Source organism: Phlebotomus papatasi, chromosome 1 (assembly GCF_024763615.1).
Source record: "Phlebotomus papatasi isolate M1 chromosome 1, Ppap_2.1, whole genome shotgun sequence".
Lineage (NCBI taxonomy): Eukaryota > Metazoa > Arthropoda > Insecta > Diptera > Psychodidae > Phlebotomus > Phlebotomus papatasi.
In genome coordinates, this window is record NC_077222.1 from 91,148,826 (window position 1) to 91,172,285 (window position 23,460).

The window sequence follows — 23,460 nt, forward strand, 5'->3', positions numbered from 1 at the left end:
GAATAACTAATTTAATGGTTTTATGTTAAGACCAAAAAGAATGGTGTGTTTTTTGTGGGAAAAGGGGTGAAACAGGATCAAGAGGTAGTATCTCCCTTATAGGTTTTTCTTACTGGAAAAATGTATTTTCCTAATATACAGCACACGAGAGAGAGCATGGAGGTAATTTATAGCTTTAGAATTCTGTCGTACTTTCTTCTTGCAGCTGGAAAATTATGTAGAAGGGCAAAGTATTGAGCGACTGCGTGAAAATTTCCACGTGCTTTTTCTCTTTTAGAGGGTAAACTGTGTGGAAAATTCTCTCGGGTGTTTTTCTTTTTTTTTTGTTGTTGTTCGTAAACCCATATGTTTCTATGGGGACAAAATTCCAAGGGTGAGAATTTTGTCTCTTGCAAATTGCCTCTCTTCACCACTCTGGGTAGAATTTTCTCTCACTTTCACCGGATTTTCAGGGTGAAAGGCATGAAGAGAGAGAGTTATTTTTTGAGAGAGAAAGCTTGTGGTAAGAGAAATTGCGAGAGATTGTGAGCCTGAGAGGAAAATTGGGTTTTGGAAAGCGAAATGAAGGGAACATTGTGCTGAGGAAAATCTTTCTGTTTTAGTTGTAACACAACCACGCGCTTGTGTAGTGAAGAATCTTAGCAATTTCCACGATATTATTCTATTTTTCTTGTTTTATTTCTTTCGGAGGGAAAAGTCGAGAGAAAGAGAGTAGTGTGTGTTGTATTTATATTGGAATACGTGAAAATTTTCATTTTGAGCGTCACACTAATTTATCCGTTTTCTCATTTTGGTGGTAACAACACTTGTTTTGTGGCAAAATTTGTGAGACATTTTAACACAAGGTGGTTCTCGTTATTTTTCCCTGAGGTGACATTTCAAACATTAACGTGTATGGTAATACATTTGTGCAGTTGGTGAAATGAAAAAATTCCTTAAAGACATTTAAAGTGTTTATTCACGAGTGGTGTAAGTTTAATTTATGATTTATTGACTAGGAATTTACTCAATTTTGCCCATGTTGTGTGATTTAATACCTTTGATGTCGATGGTGTTAATGGATTTAGGGAGAAATGGGGAGGGATGGATTTAAAATTGAAATTTGATTTACCACTATGATTAAGCAATTTTTCAAATAAAGCCTTCAGTTTCCTCCGGAAAAGGATTTATGTACGCGATAGGGATCAGAATTGCGATTTCGAGTGCTTTTTTTGCATTGATAATCTCGGTGGGTAAAGAAGAATTAAACTTTCTGGATATTTAGGTCACATTTTGTCACATATCCAATTTGATCCTATTAAACTCTATTTACCTAAAACGTTCCGAAAGGGTGCGGCTGCTGCTGGCTTATGATAACCAATCTCAACGGGGAAACGACAGAAAATCTAGTCAAAGGTAGTTCTTACCATGATATGTATTTTTTTTATATAGACATTTCGGGTAAGGGTCCATGCTTCGTACTATCCCAAGCTTCGTAATGACTGAATCTTTCCTCTCAATAAAATGTGATTCATCGCACCCATATTTTAAAAACTAGGGGAAAAGATCCAGTTTTTAAAATATATTGCAGGGTAAAATTTATTCAGAAACATAGGAAAAATTTGGTCATAACGAAGCTTGGGAGCGTACGAAGCATGGGCACTTTCCGCTAATGTTGATTTAAAAAAAAATTATGCAAGCCTGAAAACAAATACGGTACATTAATTGTATAAGTTCTAAATGTTTGATAATGGTAACCATGTACAGTGGCGGCCAAAATAATAGAATCAGTTTGCAAAGCATATATTTTTTTAATTTTTGTGTTTTTTCCCAATTTGTTGATATAATTCTGAAGTAGAAATCTCCAAATTATTGGAATCGTGGAATAAGGGTTGTTTTGGCCGCTAGAGGTCTCTATTTTACACAGAATACGTCAATAGTGAAATTCAGTTCGACCAAAACTGTCATTTATGATTTCTAAATATGGCTTTACATAAACTTATCCGATTTATAGACCACATTCTTTCATTTAAATGAAAGTGGTCCTATCGTGTTTTTCAAACCTATTTCACTATTGATCTATTTTGTAAAAAATAGAGACCTCTAGCGGCCAAAACAACACTTATTAAACGTAAGGTAATTATTTGAACATTTCTATATCAAAATTATTTAAACGAATTGGAATAACCAAAAATGCTAAAGGTAAAAAATACTGGTCTTTGCAGAGGTAATTCTATTATTTTGGCTGCCACTGCAACATAAAGTGAGCAAGAATGGGGCAGATGTCAAACGGTTATGAACTAAATTCAAGCTAAATCCAGCTAGCATCTTTTAGGAATTGGCTATTTGAAAATATTCAACACATAACTAATTACTTACCTAACTGGCGCTACAATTGGTCTTGGCTTGACTTAGGGGCTTGACAGACCTGAGGATTAGCCGAGATACGGCTTAGCGTAATTATATTAGAAATTGTGGTCAAACCACATTTCCATCATTTTCTACTAAGTCGTCTCTCGGCTTAAGTCGTAAGTGTGTTTAGGGCATTAGGGTTCGTCGCTACCCAGCATGTTACATGGGGTCCCGGGATTATGCACATTTTCAGGACCTAAGAAAACCGCGCAAAATGGCCGAAACCCAGAAAATTTGCATAAGCTTTGATTATGTGTGCATAATCCTTTCACGGCTACAAATGAAAGGATCACCAAGGATCCTGTCAAAGTATCCCTGTTTTGACACTTATTTAACTCCGGAATAAACGATTAAAAACAATTAAAAAGTCATCTTTGGTGTTCGCTCAGATGAGGGAAATATGATGAGTAATTTAGTTTACGATTAAAGGGCTGAATAACATTGACAGTAAAATGCTCACCGTATTTCGTTGATTTACGCATTTTCATTGCAATTCTTACGCAAATTTTCAATTACCGTATTACCTTATCTCATACTGGGTGGCACTGGGTGGAAATAGTATAAGAAAATTGAATAGATAAAACGAAAATGCGATAAACGGTGAGTAAAAAAAACTGTAGGATTTTTTTGCTTCAGTTTTTCGTAAAGTTGTTTTGCTCACTGTTTATCGCATTTTCGTTTTATTTCTTCAGTTTTCTTATATTATTTTCACCTAGCGCCACCGAGTATGAGAGAAGGTAATACGGTAATTGAAAATTTGCGTAAGAATTGCAATGAAAATGCGTAAATTAACGAAATACGGTGACGGTGAGCATTTTACTGTCAATGTGATTCTGCCCTAAACATAATCAAACGTGATAAATGTGCATACAAAATTTCAAGAGACACTAGTGATTCTTTCAAAGTAACAAATATGATCTATCTTTTTGAAGAAGATCAAATATAATTCAATTTGATCCTTTCATTTTTAACAGTGTTCAGGTCCATAATCCCAAAGGGCATAATTCCCGTACCCCGTGTACGTCATTATTCTCCAATTCCGCACCTCTAGAGTTCCAAATAGACTTAGGCTGATCCTCGAGAATATTTAGCCTGTAAGATTTGGCAGTAAATATTTATCTCAAACTTTCATAAACTGAGGGCTTAGGATCATTGAATAGAAATTCTTTTCATAAATTTCCTTTACCTGACCCTTTACTGCCAAATGTTATAAGCAAAATATTCTCGAGGATCAGCCTGAGTCTATTTGGGCCCTAAGGAGTTGACGTCGGCATCGATCGGTCATCGGATATTGGGTTGGCTTTGTTTGTTTCCTTGAGGTATAGAGTCCGCCCCTAAAGATTTTCTAAGCTGGATTGTCGTCATCGTTGTGTCAGAACGTTACCCGTATAAAAATTTGTGTCTCGTGGAATTAAGTGCAATGGAACTTACTAGATTCAGTGATTTGAACATACAGTAAACTCTCTCTCAATTGGGCATTTGGGGCAAAATGTCACCCGGTTTGTCGATAGAATTGAGCGTCAAAGTCTTTGTAAATTCCACAAAAAGCGCTCAATTATAAAGAATTACGATAAAATAGGAAGCACTACAGCAAATTTGAGCGAATTAGCTTCATAATAAAACGTGAAAATTGCCAACAAAATTTTTCATCCGATTAAAAAAGAGCCGATTGAGTGAGAATCTACTGTATTTAAAGTCAGAAAATTTCTTTTACAAAAATTTCTCGTTCAATTCTTAGATAGATTTCTAAAATAAAAAAAATCTCGAAATGATTCTGCATAGGAGAGCCCTTTAGTTTTTATTTTGAAGTATTAACTTTTGTTTATTTCTTTGGAAGGCTTGGAAGGCATGGTCACTAATAGGGGTTTTAAAGATGCGCACCCTTCATCTCCTACTGAGAGGGCTAACCATTGGGACAAGAAGGCATATTGTGTACCCAATCAGTTTTTAGGGATTCATAATAACGGCAGGGACTTTAGTCGCTGTACCGATTAATCTTGCAATTTTAATCAAAGAGGCCATTTACACCGCTGGATTGGATTGAGATTAAATTGTCCCAAAATCGCTTTTTGGGACAACTCAATGAGAATTTAATACGACAGTCTAAATGACCTCAATGAAATCGTTTAGATTACTGCACTGAGAAAAAAAGGGTGCGATTAACATTTTTTCCTCATAACTTTAACACTCTTTAGGGGTAAAAATATATCAACATTTTTTAATGTTAATTTTACATCTTTTTAAGGGTAAAATTAACATGAAAAAGGGTAACTTTAACCCATAATACATCTAAAAAGCATAATATTTACACCGATTTCGGATCAATAATGCAGGATTAATTAATTAATAATTCAATCAATAATTAACATTTCCGGAATGTTATTTTAACTTTTTCGGATTTATCTCAGTGTTCCTTGGACTTAATTATCCGAAATCAGATTTTGGAGCAGTTCAATCCCAATGTAATGCGGCGGTGTAAATAGCCTCAATTTTGGGCATTATAAATTTCTTTAAACGAATTCAAAGATGCTAAGATGGTTTATAATGTTATCATTTTCCCTTTGCCAAGAGTCACGGTTTTTTGGCTTTTTACAGGAGGTACTAGGATTATGTACTTCTGGATTATTTTCGGATGCATAAGTCCATTTCGCGCGGTTTTTCCGTCCTGAAAATGTGCATAATTCAATTCAATTCAATTCAATTCAATTTATTGGAAAGTAAATTAATAATCCCGGCACACCTTGTACTATTGAAGAAATATGATTTCCCTTTATTATTACTGACCAAATTCGATTTTTCATGACCAGTTTTATTAGAAAAAAATGCTAAATATGCTGCAGACTATTTAGTAGATAATGAAATTCCATGATTAGTTTTTCTGTTATCTTTCATATCTTATGAGATGATTTGTGTTAAGACGGCGATAGCCGCAATTCTTGATATTTTAAATAAAATTTCTAATTATATTAACATCGAAACATTTTACTGATTCAATGTTAATAATGAGGGATTGTCTTTAATTGTGAAGATACCACAGAAGTACTGTCACTTTTACCAATTTCAGTGATTCTGATGCTTTAAAAATATTTAAAATAAGGGATGGGGCACTTTTGAATTGCGGTACCTTTGATAATGGACCTTTTCTCAATTTTTAAAAGGACTTTAGGTTTTTCATAATGCAACTTAGCTTCGCAATGGGTTTGTTAAGCTAAATAATATTACGGTAAGGTCCAATTCTGTCTAAAAATAGGAGAAAAAGCCCATTTTTAAAGCTGCTCAAATTCAAAGTTGCCCCACTTTCCCTAATTTCTTGTTTTTCTTTTCAAATTTTAATTTCAATATCAAATTTTATTTTTTTTAAAGTGTTTATTCATTATGGTCAATTAATTGATTAAGCATCATCTACAAATATTGAAATATTTAAACCAGTAAAATATTTTAATCCTATAGCATTTTCTGATTGGTTAAAGCTTTAAAACATTCATATCTGTTCAAGGTTCTATTAAATCAAAATACAAGATAAATTTAAATTTTTTAATAGAATAAATATTTATTGATGTATGGATAAAATTTAAATTTAATGTGTTCAGAGTGTTCACTGACTTTTTTAAGTAATTTGTTTGGTTTTTCTGAATGATATTGTTAGCTTCACTTTTAAATTTATTAGCTAACTATAGTAAGTTAGTCTATCTCGTCTATGAGAGACAATCTGTCCTAAATGCTTTCACATCCCCCAACCAAATGCCTCTTGTATATGGATTTTCCCTCTACTCTTTTTCATTCACAGCTTTTCTGTGTGAAATCTGAGCCTTTTCCGCCTCACTGAGGACTTTCGACGAAGAGAGCTCCTCTTTTTTTCCCTCAGATATGGATTCAGTATGCATTGAATAAATATAAGAGAGTGATGGGAAAGAGTTGTTTAATCAAAGGTCAAACATTGAATGAAGAGCTTTTCACTATATATAGAGACAAAAGATGAAGCACTGCAAATACGGTATTTTTTTCAGCATTTTCCATCATCCCTCTTTGATTTTTTTTGCCTCATCAAAGTGTCTTGTGAAACAAAGAAAAGTGCATTCATGGAAATTCATGGGTTTTCTTCACCTAAAGATCAAAAATCTATGTTCTCAACAACACGTACAAGAGTTCTTGTATTGTTCTTGACAGAAAGAAGATGAGATGTTTTTTTTTGTTCAAAGAATGTAGACAAGGAGACTTTCAAAATGATTTCTTTTACTAACTTTATAACTCGCATAAAAGATGTTTCGATGTATTTGCAACTGAAGAGTTGTTATGTTTCTGCTGAAGCTCTTTCTCCCGACGAAGAGGAAGAGTGTCCATGGCACAAAAAAAGCTCCATAGTCGTAAACAACAAAACAAGGAAAGAAATCTCAATATTGTCAAATGTGAATTTCACCGAATGTTGGACAAGCTTTTTACTCCACCTCTTTCTTGTTAACTTATATAAATATTTTTTTCGTCCTACCATGCTTCTTGTCACCGCGTGGAGTGTTTTATTTTTTGCCCGGAAGAAGGGAAATTTCGTGGGGAAAATAAAGGATTCCCGTTTTGACGTCGTAAAAGAGAATTATTGGAGGTTATAGACTGGGAGATGGTAAGAAAAAAGAAAGAAGCTTTTTATGGTGTCTCCTTATCCACTGGTGAATTGACAGGAAATGACGTTGAAAGGGATTTTTTTTGTGCTTTCTCTTTTTCAAATTCCAGATAATTCTTTATAAAGAAGATATCCGTCATAACAAAAAGAAATTGATAGAAGTCTTCATCCAAATGTCGTAAATGATTTTGTCTGAAGATGCTTACAATTGTGCAAAACGTCAAGTATGTTCGATGAAAGAAAATTTATTTTTATTCATTTTTTTTGGCTAAAAGCAACTTGTTGATGTCACAAATACAGATTCACCCCCAAAAATGTCTCTAGTGAAATATTTATGATGTAATGTCTGAGTTTATGTCTTTGGAGGGCAAGGGTATGGGTTTTTGCTTGTGTGAGATATACAAACAATTTGGCTCCAAAGTCTCATTTGCAAAAGTTACTTTAGGAGCATAATAATTAGTGCAAAATGTGGCAGTAAGATTACAAAATTCCTCTTACAGTGTATTAAACAAGTTGTAAAGTGTTTTATTGGTTCATTCGTCTCATTGAAATGTTACTTGAGAAGTAATTTGGTGAAGTTTAATGAGATAAGGGGCTGCTTTTGAAGGATTTCACAAAGATCAATACAATGAGCTTAAGTGCAATTGTTAGTCTTGTGAGGGCTTCTCAGGAAAAGCTGTTGAGATTGTTCATCTATCGTATATATGCACATCATGTCATACATGATCTGTAAAAGCACATTATGGGCAAGTTTTTAGTTGCTAACTGTTGCACAATGCTATGTCAATTTTTTGTAAAATTAATACTAGGGGAGACTGGGGCAAAACTTGTCAAAACTCATATTTAATTCTTTCACGAGCTCTGGGAAAACTTAAACGTTTTATAATGAGCATATTCTTATAGGAAATTTACTGCTCTATAACATTGCAGAAGACTATTTTCCTCTATCTCGAAAGAAATGTGATTTTCGAATCATTTTCTAAAAGTCGATTTTGTGGAGATTCTCAAAATTGCTGGGGTAAATTTTGTGAGTCTTCGGATAATTTGTGACGTTTTACTCGCACAAACGTTAAAAATATCAAATAGACTTATTTTTATAGAAAATTTATTTCTCTACAACTTTGTCGAAGATAATTTTTCTCTATCTTAACGATAAATGTGCTTAAATTGAACTAATCAGTATTGATATTTTCTGTAAGCCAAATATTCCAAAAATAGGGCTCAAAATTTCATTATTTTTTATTTTGCATAATCCATCCTAGAATCTCTTGAAACTTTCTAAGTTTAAGAAGGTTCATGAAGGTTATCTATAATAAAAATTTCAAGCCTCAGTCTCTTTTATTTTAGAAAATAGTGAATATTGAAATTTTCGTTTTGACAAATTTTGCCCGAGTCTCCCCTAATTATTAGCACTAGCTTCTTCTCAATGATTCTCTCTCCGCTGGTGTTTGAATTGACATCATAGATGTCTCTCGGAGCGGCGCAGATTGTCCTTAAAACGTTCCTGGTGTTAGAGAAGAACTTACCTCTTCAAAAGGTTGTCGTAGAGAGGCGTTGCAGATGTTAATTCGAGTAAAGAGTAGATCTTTAGAAGGAACGCTAAGGATTGTGGAAGAATCCCAAATTTTCGCCCTTATATTGCCTCTCACTGAATTTAACAATTACTGATTTATTACTCGTTCTTAACTGGTCCGGAATTCCAAGACCTTTCAAATAAATCCGTACTTATTCAAATCGGTAGAGAAATACGCTCTCTAGAACTTTTTAAATCTTTTACCTGGAAAAATTTATTAGAAGGAATGATACTAGCCTACTTCTAAGCTTTAAGGATTGATTCGAGGCAGTGATGGATTCTGTTTAGGAGGACAAAATGAAGGTAATATTAATAAAATCATTAGGTGAACTTATAAGAGGTTCCAAGATTTCAAGTTGCTATCGGAACTGATGGACAAATCATGTATCGACACTTTTACAAAATCGTATTAATTCGTAAGAATATCTTGAAAAATTGATTCTTGAGGGTGGAAGAAAATTATAATGCTGTAAAACAAATCAGGGGCCAAATAGAGTAGTAGGCTAAATGTAGAGCCAATTTTATGCATTTTGGGCTCTCAAAAACACTTTGCTCGACGTGATTCTTTACTCCCGAAATTCAATTCACTATCGAAATTCCAAGTATTTTGAGTTGCAAGGACCCTGAGTTGCAACTCGAGGTCGCGTGTAAAGAATTTCGACTATCAGGCTTATCACTGGTCATTTTTTTTTAAATTTTAAATGTAAATACAGAAGGCTAACAAAAGAAAAGAAATTTATTAAAATCGGTTAATGAAAATTGGAGATAGAGTCCAGTGAATTTCGATGTAGGAAGGGTCAGGGTTAATTGGGGTGGAGTGGGGACGCAAGTGACCCACCGTTAGAAAGGTCTCGATTTCAGATACAATATACAGAAATTACACCGAAAATGCAATCTGTTCAAGATATTTTTAAATAAAGCTCAGATCAGGGAACATCAAGGAAGGAGTGAAACCCACCGTTGTAAGGTCTCGACCTTAGCTATAACATAATAAAATTTAAAGAAAACGCATCGTTTGGCTTTCGAAATATTCAACATTGAATTTTCGAAAATCTATTTTTCGATTAAATGCGCTGAAGTTGGGGTATATATGGAGGGTTGTAGGATTTAACGAGAGCCTTTCAAATCACCAAAATTTTTCAAATTTTATGGCTCCGGCACACCTTTTAGATCAGGATAATTTCATGAAGTCGAAATTCGCATCCCTTTCATTCTCACATGTTTTGTATATGTCTATCTCATTTTCTCGCACTCTTCTTCTTCTCTTAAACATCACTCCAAATTCAATTTAGCTCAATCAAATTTGGTACGAGAAAGAATGAGATAGTCATATGCAAAACATGTGAGAAAGAAAGGGTTTCGAATTTCGACTTTATGAAAATTTCCTGATCTAAAAGGTGTGCCGGAGCCATTAGCAATTAGAACCGGAGGTATAGCTATTTTGAAATTAAATTGTTGACTCCTTCTAGCTCGGGTTAGCGGGGTCGTGAGGCCTAGTTTTTTTTTAATAGGAGGCTTTCAGATCCAGCTATAACATAATAAAATTTGAGACATTTTACTATAAACAGAGATGTTCAAATTTCATTTTCTAAATGGTACAGAGTAGGGTGTCAATAGGTGCTGACACGAATTCTTAAAGTGTCAATAGACGTTCCTTTCACCCTAATGAATTTTAGCTAAAAGCCAAATTCCAAAGCTACCCCATATTCAAAGGTACTCCTCTAGTTCAATACATGAGAATTCATCGAATTTATCTAGTTTTAATTAAAAACCATTTTTTATTAAAAAGAATAATAAAATAACACTTCCTCTGCAGAGGAATCGGGGTTCCGGAGAAGTAAATTATTTTAGTTTTTCTTTTAATTGAAGGAACTTAAATATTTAACCATAGTTTAAAAATTAAAAAAAGGGGTTGAAAAGCGTAACCTGTTTTTCAACCTGTCTCAAATCCCTAATGGTATCTTAGATACAGTATACTCTGAAAATTAGTTTTGTATTAATTATTTCGAAGAGGAAATCTATTCAGCAGTTATAAGCTAAACATTATTTAAACGATAACAGAAAACAAAAATAGATTTGGGGGATTATTTCTCAAAATACGGCAAAGCGTATTTGAGGTTGTTGTTCTTTAAAATGGCAATATTATAATTTTGAAAAATATTTCTCTTGAAAATAAATTATCTAATAACTAAATTTTGCTTCTCAAATTTAGGTTGGATTTTAGAGTTTTTAAATGAAATTTGCATACTTTTGGGAGAAAACTTCTCTCATTAAACTTGCCTCAAGTGACTTTTGAAAATCCAAAACTATCATAAAACTTGAATAAAATTTCCTTGCAAAACTACTTAAACTTTTATTAGTGTCTGAGGTAGTGTTTATCAATATTTGACATTGATATAATCTTATATATTGACTTTTAGTAGCATCTTCTAAGCATAAGAGAGAGAGAGAAAGTTTGAAAGGGATAACTCTTGAGTGGTTGCATATGTGCATGTATCTTCTGGAATATTTTATGATGTCCTTATGTGTAGGATATGAAAGTCCTAATTGCAAAATTGAATGTTTACCACTAAAGTACATATTAGTGCTGTGTGATATGCGGATATAGCTTGTTGGAATGTCTAAAGGGGCCAGAATGCAAACAAATTTTCTCTTAAGCTCTATTACACTGGCAGAAACTTAAACAATTCTCTCTTAACCGCACTTATATGATATTTCATGTGCTGAAAACATAACAAATAAGTACTTTGGGGGTAGAAACAGAGAGAGAATATTGCATGGATTTTGCAAAGAGGAAAATTTCACTGCAATCCACCACCCCCAAAATATCTCCCTTACTCGTCTCAGAGATTGTTGAATTTTGCCTTCTGTAGTTGCTAGTGCCTACAATTGCAATTGAGATTTCACCATCATGTCCTATACAATTTTCCTCATATCTCTCTCTCTATGTTTATTAAATGGGTGAATGTTCTCTAACATATGGATGGTATAACAAAGTATCTTTTATGCGGGAAAGGGGCTTGAGTGAAAGAAGAATGAATTTGCTGCATACCCTAGGTATTTTCATACATTACCTGTGTATTTATACGGATTCGTTTACATACAATTAAAATCATTGACAAAATTATGTTCAGCAGGAGAACCATTATTTTTTGAGAGGTTTTTTTTAGGTTAAATAATTTGAGGTTATGTCCGGAATTTATCAGAGATTCTAGCGTAACTGACATTATATTGTTAAAATTTTACTGTTGTAAAATTCAACAGGTGTTAACTGATTGTGCTTAAGAGGAAAACTTATTTAAATTCAACAAATAACGGCGGAGAAAAGATAGCTTGGAAAATTAGAGGTTATGTTAAGCCAGCTTTTGCGAATATTGAGATAGAAACATTACCGTAACAAAGCCAGAACGATATGAAAAGCTTTAATACATTTAACCCTCTAACGGTGTTTTCTTTAATATGCGAAAAAAGTTCTAAAACAATGTTTTCTAGGATAATTATAATCCAATAAAGTCGAAAAGCCAGGGGGGTGACATTACCTCTGAAAAATGCGACCGGTTTTAGTGTAATTTTTTTCCCTGTTTTCGTACACATTTCACGAGATATCTCCAAAACTATGTAGGGTGAAAGGAACATCTATTGGCACTTTAAGAACTCGTGTCAGTACCTATTGACATCCTACTCTGTACCATTTGGGATATGAAATTAGATAGATAGATAGATAGATAGATAGATAGATAGATAGATAGATAGATAGATAGATAGATAGATAGATAGATAGATAGATAGATAGATAGATAGATAGATAGATAGATAGATAGATAGATAGATAGATAGATAGATAGATAGATAGATAGATAGATAGATAGATAGATAGATAGATAAATTTATTCATCAATAATGATTCGAAGTACAGTTTCATTTCACTGAGATTCCGTGTAGTTTTTAGCGTCCACCGCCGTCTTAGAGTTGGTGACCAACCTCCAGAGCAAAACTGTGGAAAAGCTCTTTCTCAGGTTGTATATTCCAGTTATGTAAAAACATGTTTGAACTTTGAAAATTAGAACATCTCTGTTTATAGTAAAATGTATATTACAGAAAAAACGTTATATTACTTATATTTTACTACATACATTAAATAATTTTCAACATTTTGACAAAAGTGTCAATAGGGGTTCCCTGTCGAACAGTCGTTCCTCCGACCCTAGATTGCCAATGTAGGGTTTTCGGTTGCCTCTTCGTTATTATATTGGCTTTTATTTTGTATTAGTATTTTTTACTAATTTATTCACGTGGGAACACGAATAGTTACCATTATAGCTTTGTTACTTTACTCACAACAAACTGAAGACTGACATCTTTTGATACTCGAATACTTCGAAATTCGAACAAGAAGTAATTATAGTAAAGAGAGGTAATCCCGATGCTTTTCATAGAGTGCAACTTTAACGCTTGTTTTTGGACTGATGAAATATTTTTCCCCCATTCAAAATCAATAGAATTATTCTTTGTTTCATTTAGAATCATGATAGAAAGAGAATTTTAGCAATAATATTGAAAAAAATAATAAAATTACGATAATGGGTCCTTATGGATCTTTTCTTTTGTTCCCTTCGGCATCTGAAACAGAAAAAGAGTCTTGAACAATGCAATTTCTGAACCAAAACATTGATATTCACAGCATCCATCCGACTTGGGTAGAAATGTAAACATTCACAAATTCACTTATTTCTGTATGAATTATTAATATATCATTAATACACTTTTACTCACCTTGTAGATCAATAACTAAGCTTCACTTTTATTATTAATTTTTATTGAAAATTATATTATATTTTACGATACAGAAAAGCCACTAAGCGCTTTCCAGCGACGAGCTGTCAACAGCAAAATTTTCTCGAAAATGAAATTTTTAGTATACAACCCAGCTGACACGAGTTTGTTTCACCCACTTATTAATCTGATAAAAATATAATTTTTGGTTTTTATTAAAGTGGAATAGTTATATTATGTTACTGCAGTGATTAATTATGGAAATAAAAGTATAAATTAATATTTTAAGTGGATTTATCGGAGTTGAGTCAGTCGCGGCATCCGAGTTTTGCGCAGTTACATGGCCTGACTATAAGCTTCATTGCAGAATTATTACGAAGGATAAATGTTTTTATATTGGTTTTTTTCTAAATCGATCTTTAAATTTCTCAGACTCTTGTGAACTTTAAGAATGGTTTTATTTTCACGAAAATTAACCTATTTATTACGAGATAAAGCAATTTTCTGAAAAATCACTGATACTGGTAGTTTTTTTCTCCGGATGAGGGCGTTGTTTTCTTCCGCGAGTGGCGCTGCAAACTGTTCTCAAATTTAGTTTTTCAAGAGTGCGACAAAATTTCTGTTTGTCGTAAAGCTTTTATAATCTTTAATCTTTTGTTTATTTCTTTACCCATAAAATTTGTGTAAATTATTATGATGAAGAATCATGTAACATACCATCTCTGTCCGCATTTAGATTACTACACACATACCCCTATGACCTATCCCCCTATCAGAGAGAAACAAGAGTCACTGTTGGAGGAATCTAATGTTTGCATTGTTGGGAAATATTTTGCTCATGTTCAATTATTTCAATATGTTGTATTTGTGTCAATTATTCTTCTACTCTTGACCAGAAATGTAAATCCCATACCCTTGGATCCTTAAATGCCATAATATGTGCTACTACCACCTCCCGAAAAGGGGCACTTTGCCACTCCGGGGGAAGGAAAACATTACACAAAGATGGTTTAATTTAATAAAACATCAACGGGGGGATTTGGTGAATGGGCTGAAATGTCAGGAAAAGAGCTTTTATGCGTGGTTTGTTATGTGTGAAAAAGTCAGAGTAAAATGCCATTTGGTCGTTATTAAAATACTCGAAAGGAATGAGGGGTTGGATTTTGGGGGGGTGGTGGAAATATAACGTTCAAATACAGAAGACAAAACTTCAGCATAAAAAAAACGAAGAAGTGAGAGAATGAAAGAGGAGAAAAATCGTGTAGTAAAATGCCATTATCCTTTCATAATTTTTCCGCCAAAAGGAATACATAGCATCAAGGCAATTGTATGGTGCTTTCCTAAAATCACACTTTTCCTAACATTTTCAATTTTGTACCAATTTTGGGTGCTCTTTTTTTCATCACCATGAAACATCTATATTTTTTCTAAATTCTATTTGTTCTTTTCCCATTCCATGGACTATTATTGCGATGTTCTGTTTGTTTTCACAATTTTTATTCTTGGTGAATTTCCATATTTTCACTTTTTACAACTCTATTTCTCTGCTGTTTTTTTGTTTTTATTTTTGTTGTTGTACTCCTTTCAATGTACTGCTGAGGGTCTTGTTTTTATGTCTTCCTCATTCCATTGTAGTGTGGTTTGATCAGGATGTTTCAAAACCAAAAACCAATGGCAAATTTTCGTTATAATTAATTTTCTTTATGGGGAATACTGCTTTAGACAAGTAAATTTGTTGAACTCCACCGATAACTTCTTGTGCAAAAGTTTTTTGAATGTTTATAGCAATTTTGAAGAACTTTCATGTTATTTTCTGATGGTAGATTGTGAAATTGAAAAATTCATGAGAAGTTGTAATAAACTATTATTGAAAAATTATAATAACTTAGTGGAGTTAAGATGACTCACCTGACATGGATTTTATGGCACAGTTTAGTGTGTCTCCGCTGAATAATTTTCAATTTTGATAGCTATTGTTTTGCACAAAGAACCATACAATATTTTTCTGGAGATTAATTTTCCAACATCCAGGAATTAATTCTGACATCTTCAGAAAAATGACATAAAATCATTTATAGGAGTTCGATAAGGTTTTATGATGCAAAGCTCAACATCACAATATAAACGTGAAATTTATTTTTATTTTCACTTTAATGGTGCACTATTATAGTATATTATCCAGATTAAATCGTTAAAAATTCTTCAATAAAAATTTGATTAACATAAACATCATTATGGTAAATATGGCACGGAGAATTGATATTGATCAAAAATTTAACATGTTATAAAAGGAGTCTTGGGGGAATGTTCCAAAACGGTTGGTGTCTTAGAATTAAATCAGAAGTTAGTTCTAATTGGTATTTGGAGCTAAAATTTACAATTGTGAGATATACAAAACTTATTTAGATGGTCGGAACATTCCTTTAAGGGATCGAACCGCTCGATCTAACCTTCTCTTCTCTTCTTCGTCAGCTCCCTTTATTACTTCAGAATTTTCAGCTATTTTTAGCTATCCGTAAAGTCAGTCCTATCCGGGGCTCCTTGCGAATTTTTGTAACAATCTTACTTTTACGGGTAGGGACTGTGAGCCCCTGCCCAACCCTCTCTTGAAGGACCAGAGGGACCAGATCTTTTGTTCATTAGCCTAAGGTTCATGACTTCCCACTGACGTGGGTTACCGAATCTTTTATCACTTACCTGAATGTATCAGAGCCTAACGGGGCGTTCCGATTATAATATCGAAAGCCAAAATCCCGAAAGGGAGAGAATTCCGAACGTCAAAATTCACAAAGCCAAAATCCCTATAATCCTCCGTATAGTACATTCCCTTCCTTTCAGAACTTTGACACTTCGGGATTTTAGCTTTCACGATTTTGGTTTTCTCGGTATATTGGCTTTTCGATAATTTTGCGTTCCGGATTTTGACTTTTGAGATTTTGACGTTTTTGGTAAAATCAGTCCTATCCAAGGATCCTTGCGAATTTTCGTAACAATCTTACTTTATCGGGAGGTGTTTCTTGATCATTTCTTGATTATAAGCCTCAAGTTCATGACTTTCCACTGGGGTAGGTTACCCAACCTTCTTTCACGTACCTGAGTATATCAGGGCCTATCAGGAGGTTCCTGTTAAAATCTCGAAAGTCAAAATACCGAACGCTAACATCCCGAATTAACCAAAATTCCGAATTTCAAAATCCCGATTATTCTCCGTACAATTACATTCCTTTCAAAAGTTTGATCATCCGGGATTTTGGCTTTCAAAATTTGGGCTTTAAGGATTTTAGCTTTCAGAATGTTGGTTTTTCGGGATTTTGGTGTTCAGGATTTTGAACCGCTACCAGGAATCTAGCCCGCTTGGAGGTATATTTTGAAATTAAAAAGAAGAGGCCATGTATAACATTACCGAAACCCCTGTCAAGTGGTATGCGAAATTGATTGTAACAGTCTGGGACCGTAATACGAAAAATCTTAAAAGTGAAAAGTTCTTTTTCGTATTATAAGATGCGTACTGTGTGGAGGAGTGTCAGAGCACTGTCAGTTGAGTCCAAGATCAGTTTATGACTTGGTTTCATATAGTCGCATGTACAAAAAGGCAACTTTTTAGGGGCTTGACATTACTCCATCCGGCCATATAGTTCCAGACAGATAAAACCGTGATTGCGAAGTTATCAACAAACACTTGGTTTTGGGAACAATTTGTTGGATTGTGTACTTATTTCTCAAAACTTCTGGCTATAACAGTTATCCCCTAAATATTCCCGCTAGAGGGCGGTGCACCCTATGAAGGAGATGTATCAGACCTCAAATAAATTACTCTTCGTCTGCGACAATTTATCGTACGCAAATGAAAAATCGTTTTCACAATAAAGTTTTTTAATTTAAATTTAGAAACATCAGAATTAATCCATTCTCTTTTAAACCGCAAGGGCAGAATTATAACACACTGAAAAGAAAATCAATTTAAGAAATCGTGGCTGGAGTTGAAATATATTTCGGGATGGAAGCACAATCGGGTTCGTTCTATTATTTTGGGTGTTCATTGGTAAAATGCAAACCTAGAGTATATTTTTGTGAATGAGTGTGACATGTTATTTTTCAATTTCATTCCCACAAAACAAAAAAATATTCCAATAGACTATTTTTTTCCATCAACATTCCTGCGCGCATTTCCATTTCCTAGTCAATCAAAAAGTTTTTCTTCAGTGTCCTTTTTTTTTGGATTTTTTTTTTAGACTTTATGAATTCTCCATTTGCCCTATGTGCGTGTGAATTTTATCATAAAAGAGTGGGTTTTGTGAATGGAACAAAAATAGACGCATTGATGGAACTTTTAGAAGGTTTTTTTTTGCATTGGGTGGGTGAATGCACAAGTTTAGTGGGTTGAGCCTTGAAATAAATAACTGGCCAAAAATATTTGCACCTTTGGGAGGTCAGTGACATTGGGAATATTTTTTTGGGATGGTGGATGCAGATGTTGAATTAATTCTTGCTTCAAATTCTCAGCGGGAAGTAATTTTTGTGAACGATGAGTGATTTAATGAAGTAAATTTTTCGGAAGCTTAATACAGGAAGGGAAGCTCTATTGAGCTTGAGAAAATTAAATTTTCCAACTGCTTTAGGTGTGTGCAGAGCTGATGCTGTACCCTTGGCTGTAAAAATATATAAATTTTCCATTGTTGGTGCGACAGACGTCGAGTTATAATACCCTTGGATTTCCTTTCATTATATAAATTTCATCTTCGTGCCATGAAATCCAGGAAAAAGTTTTTCTCCTTTTATAGTTGACGTGAGGTTGCATCTTATATTTCGATCATGTGTCCAAGATATTAATACCGGTGATGTATTAGAGGAGAGAAAAGAAAAGTGCGATAATCTCTGTTGAGGTGTAATGGCTGAGAATCACTGGGGTGGTTCTTTTTTTTCTGTGTCTTGAGGAGTGTGAAAATCTCTTGAGGGAACTCATAGTGACTTGACACACATCAGAATTACGAGGGATGAAGGCGGAAGGAAAAAAAAAATGAAATATCCAAGAAATGAGCATGACAAGGTCTTTGTGTTTTTTATCCCTCATCCCCTAAGGTGCTATTTTCTTTGCAGGAATTTCATTTTATGCTTATGAATGGGGCAAATTGCAAAGGAGATATATGCTAGAGAGTTTAAAAATTGAATGTGCTGTGAATTGTTTATTGTATTTGCAATAAAAGCAATTTTTTGATAATTGAAATGTCAAAGCCCTATTTTATAAATTAAAAAATCATGATTTAATTTTTGATTTCATCCTTCAGGGATGAACAAAGGAAGAAGTATAGCACTGGAATTGAAGTTCCAAGATAATCTTTGAAGAAAAGATCAATACTGAATGATCAAATACTTCGATATTGTAATTTTAATCTGCCAAAATACTATGAAAGATACAATTTTATTAGGTGACATAAAATTATGTACGGCATTGATGGCATTAAATGTCTACCCTACTCTAAATAAACCCTCGCTTCATTAACAGTTAGTGAATACCAACAATAATTTATATGATAAATTTTACACAATCACAGTCTAAATTGCTTTTTAATTAATCGACTTTTATAGATTATATATTATTCCATCAATTGGGGAAATTTTTAGAATTATAATTTATGCTTCTATCTTAATTACAATCAGAATATGATTAAAGCACTGAAGACACATAGGGGAAGGTTTTCAGACTTCGCACGTATTACTTTATTGAATCTGACCTATCTATGGCACTATATTTTACTAGCTAGTCTCACATTTCCTGAAAAAATTCGTCAGATTCATTAAAGGAATGTGGGAAAAATATGCAGTGTTCGAAGTCAAAGTGTATACAAAACCTGAAAGCCTTCCCCTACTTTGCCAAATATACGTAAAATAATTCTAAAAGTTTAATTAACAGCGTTTTCTTTTGTAAATTTAAGTTTCTCAATGTATTTTTCCCAGAAGCATTGATTATTTGTGCTGATTATATCAAAAGTACCTGTAGGTGTGTGTCTCAGATTACTGTTTTTCAATTTTCTTGTTCGGTTTTCCACGTAAGTCACTGCATTATGCAAATAAAAAACCTTGCATTTCCAGGTAAAATTTTACGGAATTTTACATGGCAAGTTTTCATAACGCCCTGTTTTTTTTTTTAAATAATACTCAATTTTCGTTTTCATCTGACGAAAAAACCTCATCGATTTAGGCAAAAACTAAATCATTTAGGGTAAGTGTACGAAATTCCGGCCAGTTCGCAATTTCGACCACATTTTTTGTTCTTTGAATATCCATGAATTTTTAGTTAATGCATACTCTAGAGCAGAGGCGTGCGCAAGAATCATTGAAACCGAATAAATGTCAAATGAAACATGTACGTCAATGGTCAAAGCGCTACCAGAACAAACTTATTTTGACGTTTATTCGGTTTCAACGGTTCTTACACACCTCTGCTCTAGAGATTAGTGCAAAAAAAACAACAAAAAAGTCTCTTCGACGAACAAGATAATCTGAAAAAGACATTGGAAGTATTCCGGAAGGACAAGGAACTATGAGAATGAAGGTGGCCGGAATAGGCCACCAATGCTATGTCTACATTTTTATGAATGTATGAATTTTTATGAATCATTTTAGAGAAAATAAAGACGATAGACTGTCTACAAGGTTCCAAGCAACACTCCTTATAAAAGAGTCCAAAAATATTCAATTTGTATTAAAAATATTAAATTTCAAATTTGAGACTTTGGCGCTTGCATGCAACTATGCCGAAATTTGGCACACTTACCTTACAGTAACGTTAATGCCTTTACATTGGGTTTTCGGTCAAAATCCCGAAACCCAATATCTTATTTAGTGAGTTGGCTGCAACGTTCTTTAAGAGAGGGCCTCTCGTACTATCCTCCTCCAGTCCTGGAGACCCTCTGCCATCTCCCTCCAGCACCTGACACCCACAGCTGTTTTAGGACACTGTCTACTACTTCCTTCCATGGTTTTCTGGGACGTCCTCTCATCTTTGTCCCTTCAGGGTCACTGTTTAGTAGTTTCTTAGGCATCCTTTAAGCTGGCATACTCTGGATGTGTCCCAGTCAGCTGATTTTGTGTGCTCTGATGGTGGTCATAATGTCTGGCTCCTCATAAAGGAGTTCCTGCTGTTCGTTCGTTCGTATACGGAACTGTCCATTTACTGTCTCACTCATTATTGGGCCATAGATCCATCTGAGCATTCATTTCTTTCAAAAAACAGTAGCAATTGCTCTTCAGCTTGAGTCATCGGTACTACCTCTAAACCATAAATGACAATGGGATATTGGCCAAAATCTCTAATTGGCCAATATCCCTAAAGCCAAAATCCCGAAAGCCAAAATCTTGATGCCCGAAATTCTGCATAAAAAAGTGTCATAGCTACTTCCACGATTGCACCTGTACTTACTGAAGGCAAAGAGATTTTTTTGTGTTTTGGAAAATCCTTTCTGATCTTGAAATTTCGGCTTTTCCTGATTTTAGCGTTCGGGATTTTGGCCGGTACCGCTGTATGTTTTGGTGCATGTCTTGGCTGATTATGAAAATTTTAACTGACATTTTCCAAAATATTTTATTTATCGTACAACTCAATTTTTTGCTTTTGAATTTGAGAATTAAAAAAAAAACTTCTAGAAAGATAAAACCTTGTGACTTCAGCCGCAGAGTTTAAACATTTGTAGGCTCTTGCATTATTGGTTGTGTGTCTTGGGTTACCAAAAAAATTTAGTGTACAATTTTTCGTTCACGCACTTGTTTTGTAGCTAATTTTTCCTAATTTAAGTCTTTCTTTGTGTTGAATAAGAAAAACCCAGTAGATTTAAGCCAAAAAAAAACATTTACGATAACTTAGAGTAGTGTATTTCTGGGTGTTTGTCTTGGCTAACCTAGAAATTTTCAGCGTGTGTTTTTTTTCTCTTAATATTGTTGTCCTGGGCCCTGGAATAATTAATTATCCATATTTTAATGCCAAGAACACGGAGATGCATGCTCCTGATTCCTCGATCGAACTAAAAAAAAATTATTGGCAACTTTCAAATAATAATAATTACACTTGTGAGAGAAATCCGAAAAAGTTAAAATAACATTCCGGAAATGTTAATTTTACCCTGAAGTAGTGATCCAAAATCGGTGTAAATATTACACTTTTCAGGTGTATTAGTGGTTAAAATTACCGTTTTTCATGTTAGTTTTATCCTTAAAAAGGTGTAAAATTGCCATTAAAAAATGTTGATATATTTTTACACCTATAAAGTGTTACAGTTATGAGGAAAAAAAGTTAATTTCACCCTCTTGTTTTTTCTCAGTGTACCATTGCCATTGAATAACCTATTTCTATAATATTATGTTTGTATTTTTTAGTTTCTATCTTCAGGTGTGTTATTTTTTGTACCTATTTCTTTTTCACCAAGACGAGAATTTTTTTTAAAAGAACATAAATAATAATGCAGCTAAAGATAATTCTTATTATTATTTTTTTCATATTTTAAATAAACAATGCTCAATGACCTTTGACGCAAAAAGAACTTCAATTTTCTTTCATTCACATCCTCCTTGATAACTTGTATTTACTTCTGAGATGAATGCAACACTAAAAGAACTCACAGAAAATCGTCTTTTAGTTCTTTGATTATTTCATATTTAAATGAAAGTGATTTAATCTTTTTTAGACATACAGTAGAAAATTTTATTCAAAGGATTTCTCATTGTATAAATGGAAAAAAAACAGCGATTGGCATATAATACCATTCCAGTTCTCTAAATGCTAAAGGAATTTATTATAAAAAAAAATAAATAAGTATATTTTTTTCTTAAATTGCTTAACAGATTCATCTGAACCCTACATCCCTGGCTCGTTTACCGCCAAAGCGAGGGCAAAAGCTCTTGGAGCTGGAGCTTCTCTCACTGCAAGTTTCGACAAATCGATCCTTCAGATATCCGATTGGTTATCCCTTGAGAAAGACATGCTCAAGACTCAGAGTGTCTTTGTTGGGGATATTGATGCAATTCTGATGGCCATCGATAAGCAAAAGGTGAGTCGTAAATTTTTCCTTAACATCTCTTTTAAAACTTTTTTTTGTCGAATGGAGAGGGAATGAGTTTCAAGTAGAGGAACTTGTCGATGGAAATGTCTGATAAGCTCTGTGGGTGGCTTTTTTTTGAAAGAAACAACACGGAAAACTTTCACCACATCAAAGTCGAGACACATTTCTCTGAATGTTGGCTTGAAAGTTCTTTTCGTGGTGAATTTCTTGGTGTTAAACTTTAGGCTACCTCTGTGAGGTATTTTTGGCGGGAAAAGCTCTCTGTATTTGCATATTGGTAAAAGTTTCTGCAAAATTTGGGCAATTGAAGTGATGCGGGACAGAGGCTAAGGAATTTATTGCCATTAAAAATTGAACATATCATCAGATGAAAATTTAATCAGCAATTAACGTATGATTTATCTAAATTGCTGGGTACTTTTGCCAAATTGTTCTAGCCTTTTAATATGAACAATGGGATTTTGTTGAGGGGTGTTTTTATGGGGGAGAGGGTAAGGACTGTGCACATGAATGTCTTTTGGCGTGAAAAACGGACTAAGATTTGTACAAGATGGTAAAGAGGGTGGAAATATGCCACGTGAATGTGTGTATTTAGGCGGAAGGGTGGGAGCAAATGTGGGTAGGTTTTTATTGATTTTCCACCTCGCTCCCCCAATACCTTATAACATCTCTGATAAATGCCACTGTGCACAGAATGTTGTTGAACATGCTTTTGGGGGGTGGTTTCTTGCTAAAGCATAGAGGTTTCAACGAATTAGAGGTTGGTCGGCGGTGGCTTTTTTTCTGTTGTTTCTGCCAAAGAGAAGCCTATTGGGTGGTGTGAATGTGGCAGAAACCATCCTCATTCCATCCCCAAAAAGTCTCCCCTATTTTTTTTTGGTGTATGTATGAGCGCGAAAAATGATGATAAGGGCATAGAGGTTCTAGCAACAAATCCAGTATTAGGCGATAAAATGCGTGCGTGCACTAATAATAAATTTTGTGTTTGGTCTAATCATGTGGATTTTTACATAAATAGTTGAGCAGATTATAGAATTTAAACCTACTAAAATAGG

At 33.9% G+C, this 23,460-nt stretch overlaps 1 protein-coding gene across 5 annotated transcripts in view; it reads left to right on the forward strand.

Moving 5' to 3' along the window:
* The window catches only part of LOC129809717 (dystrophin, isoforms A/C/F/G/H), a 462,658-nt gene that overhangs the window by 40,736 nt on the left and 398,462 nt on the right, over positions 1–23,460 (forward strand). For all 5 annotated transcript variants that reach the window (XM_055859751.1, XM_055859755.1, XM_055859752.1 and 2 more), the window contains exon 7: positions 22,188–22,393. In XM_055859751.1, the coding sequence (XP_055715726.1) occupies positions 22,188–22,393 (206 nt within the window). The remainder of the gene's footprint in view (positions 1–22,187; positions 22,394–23,460) is intronic.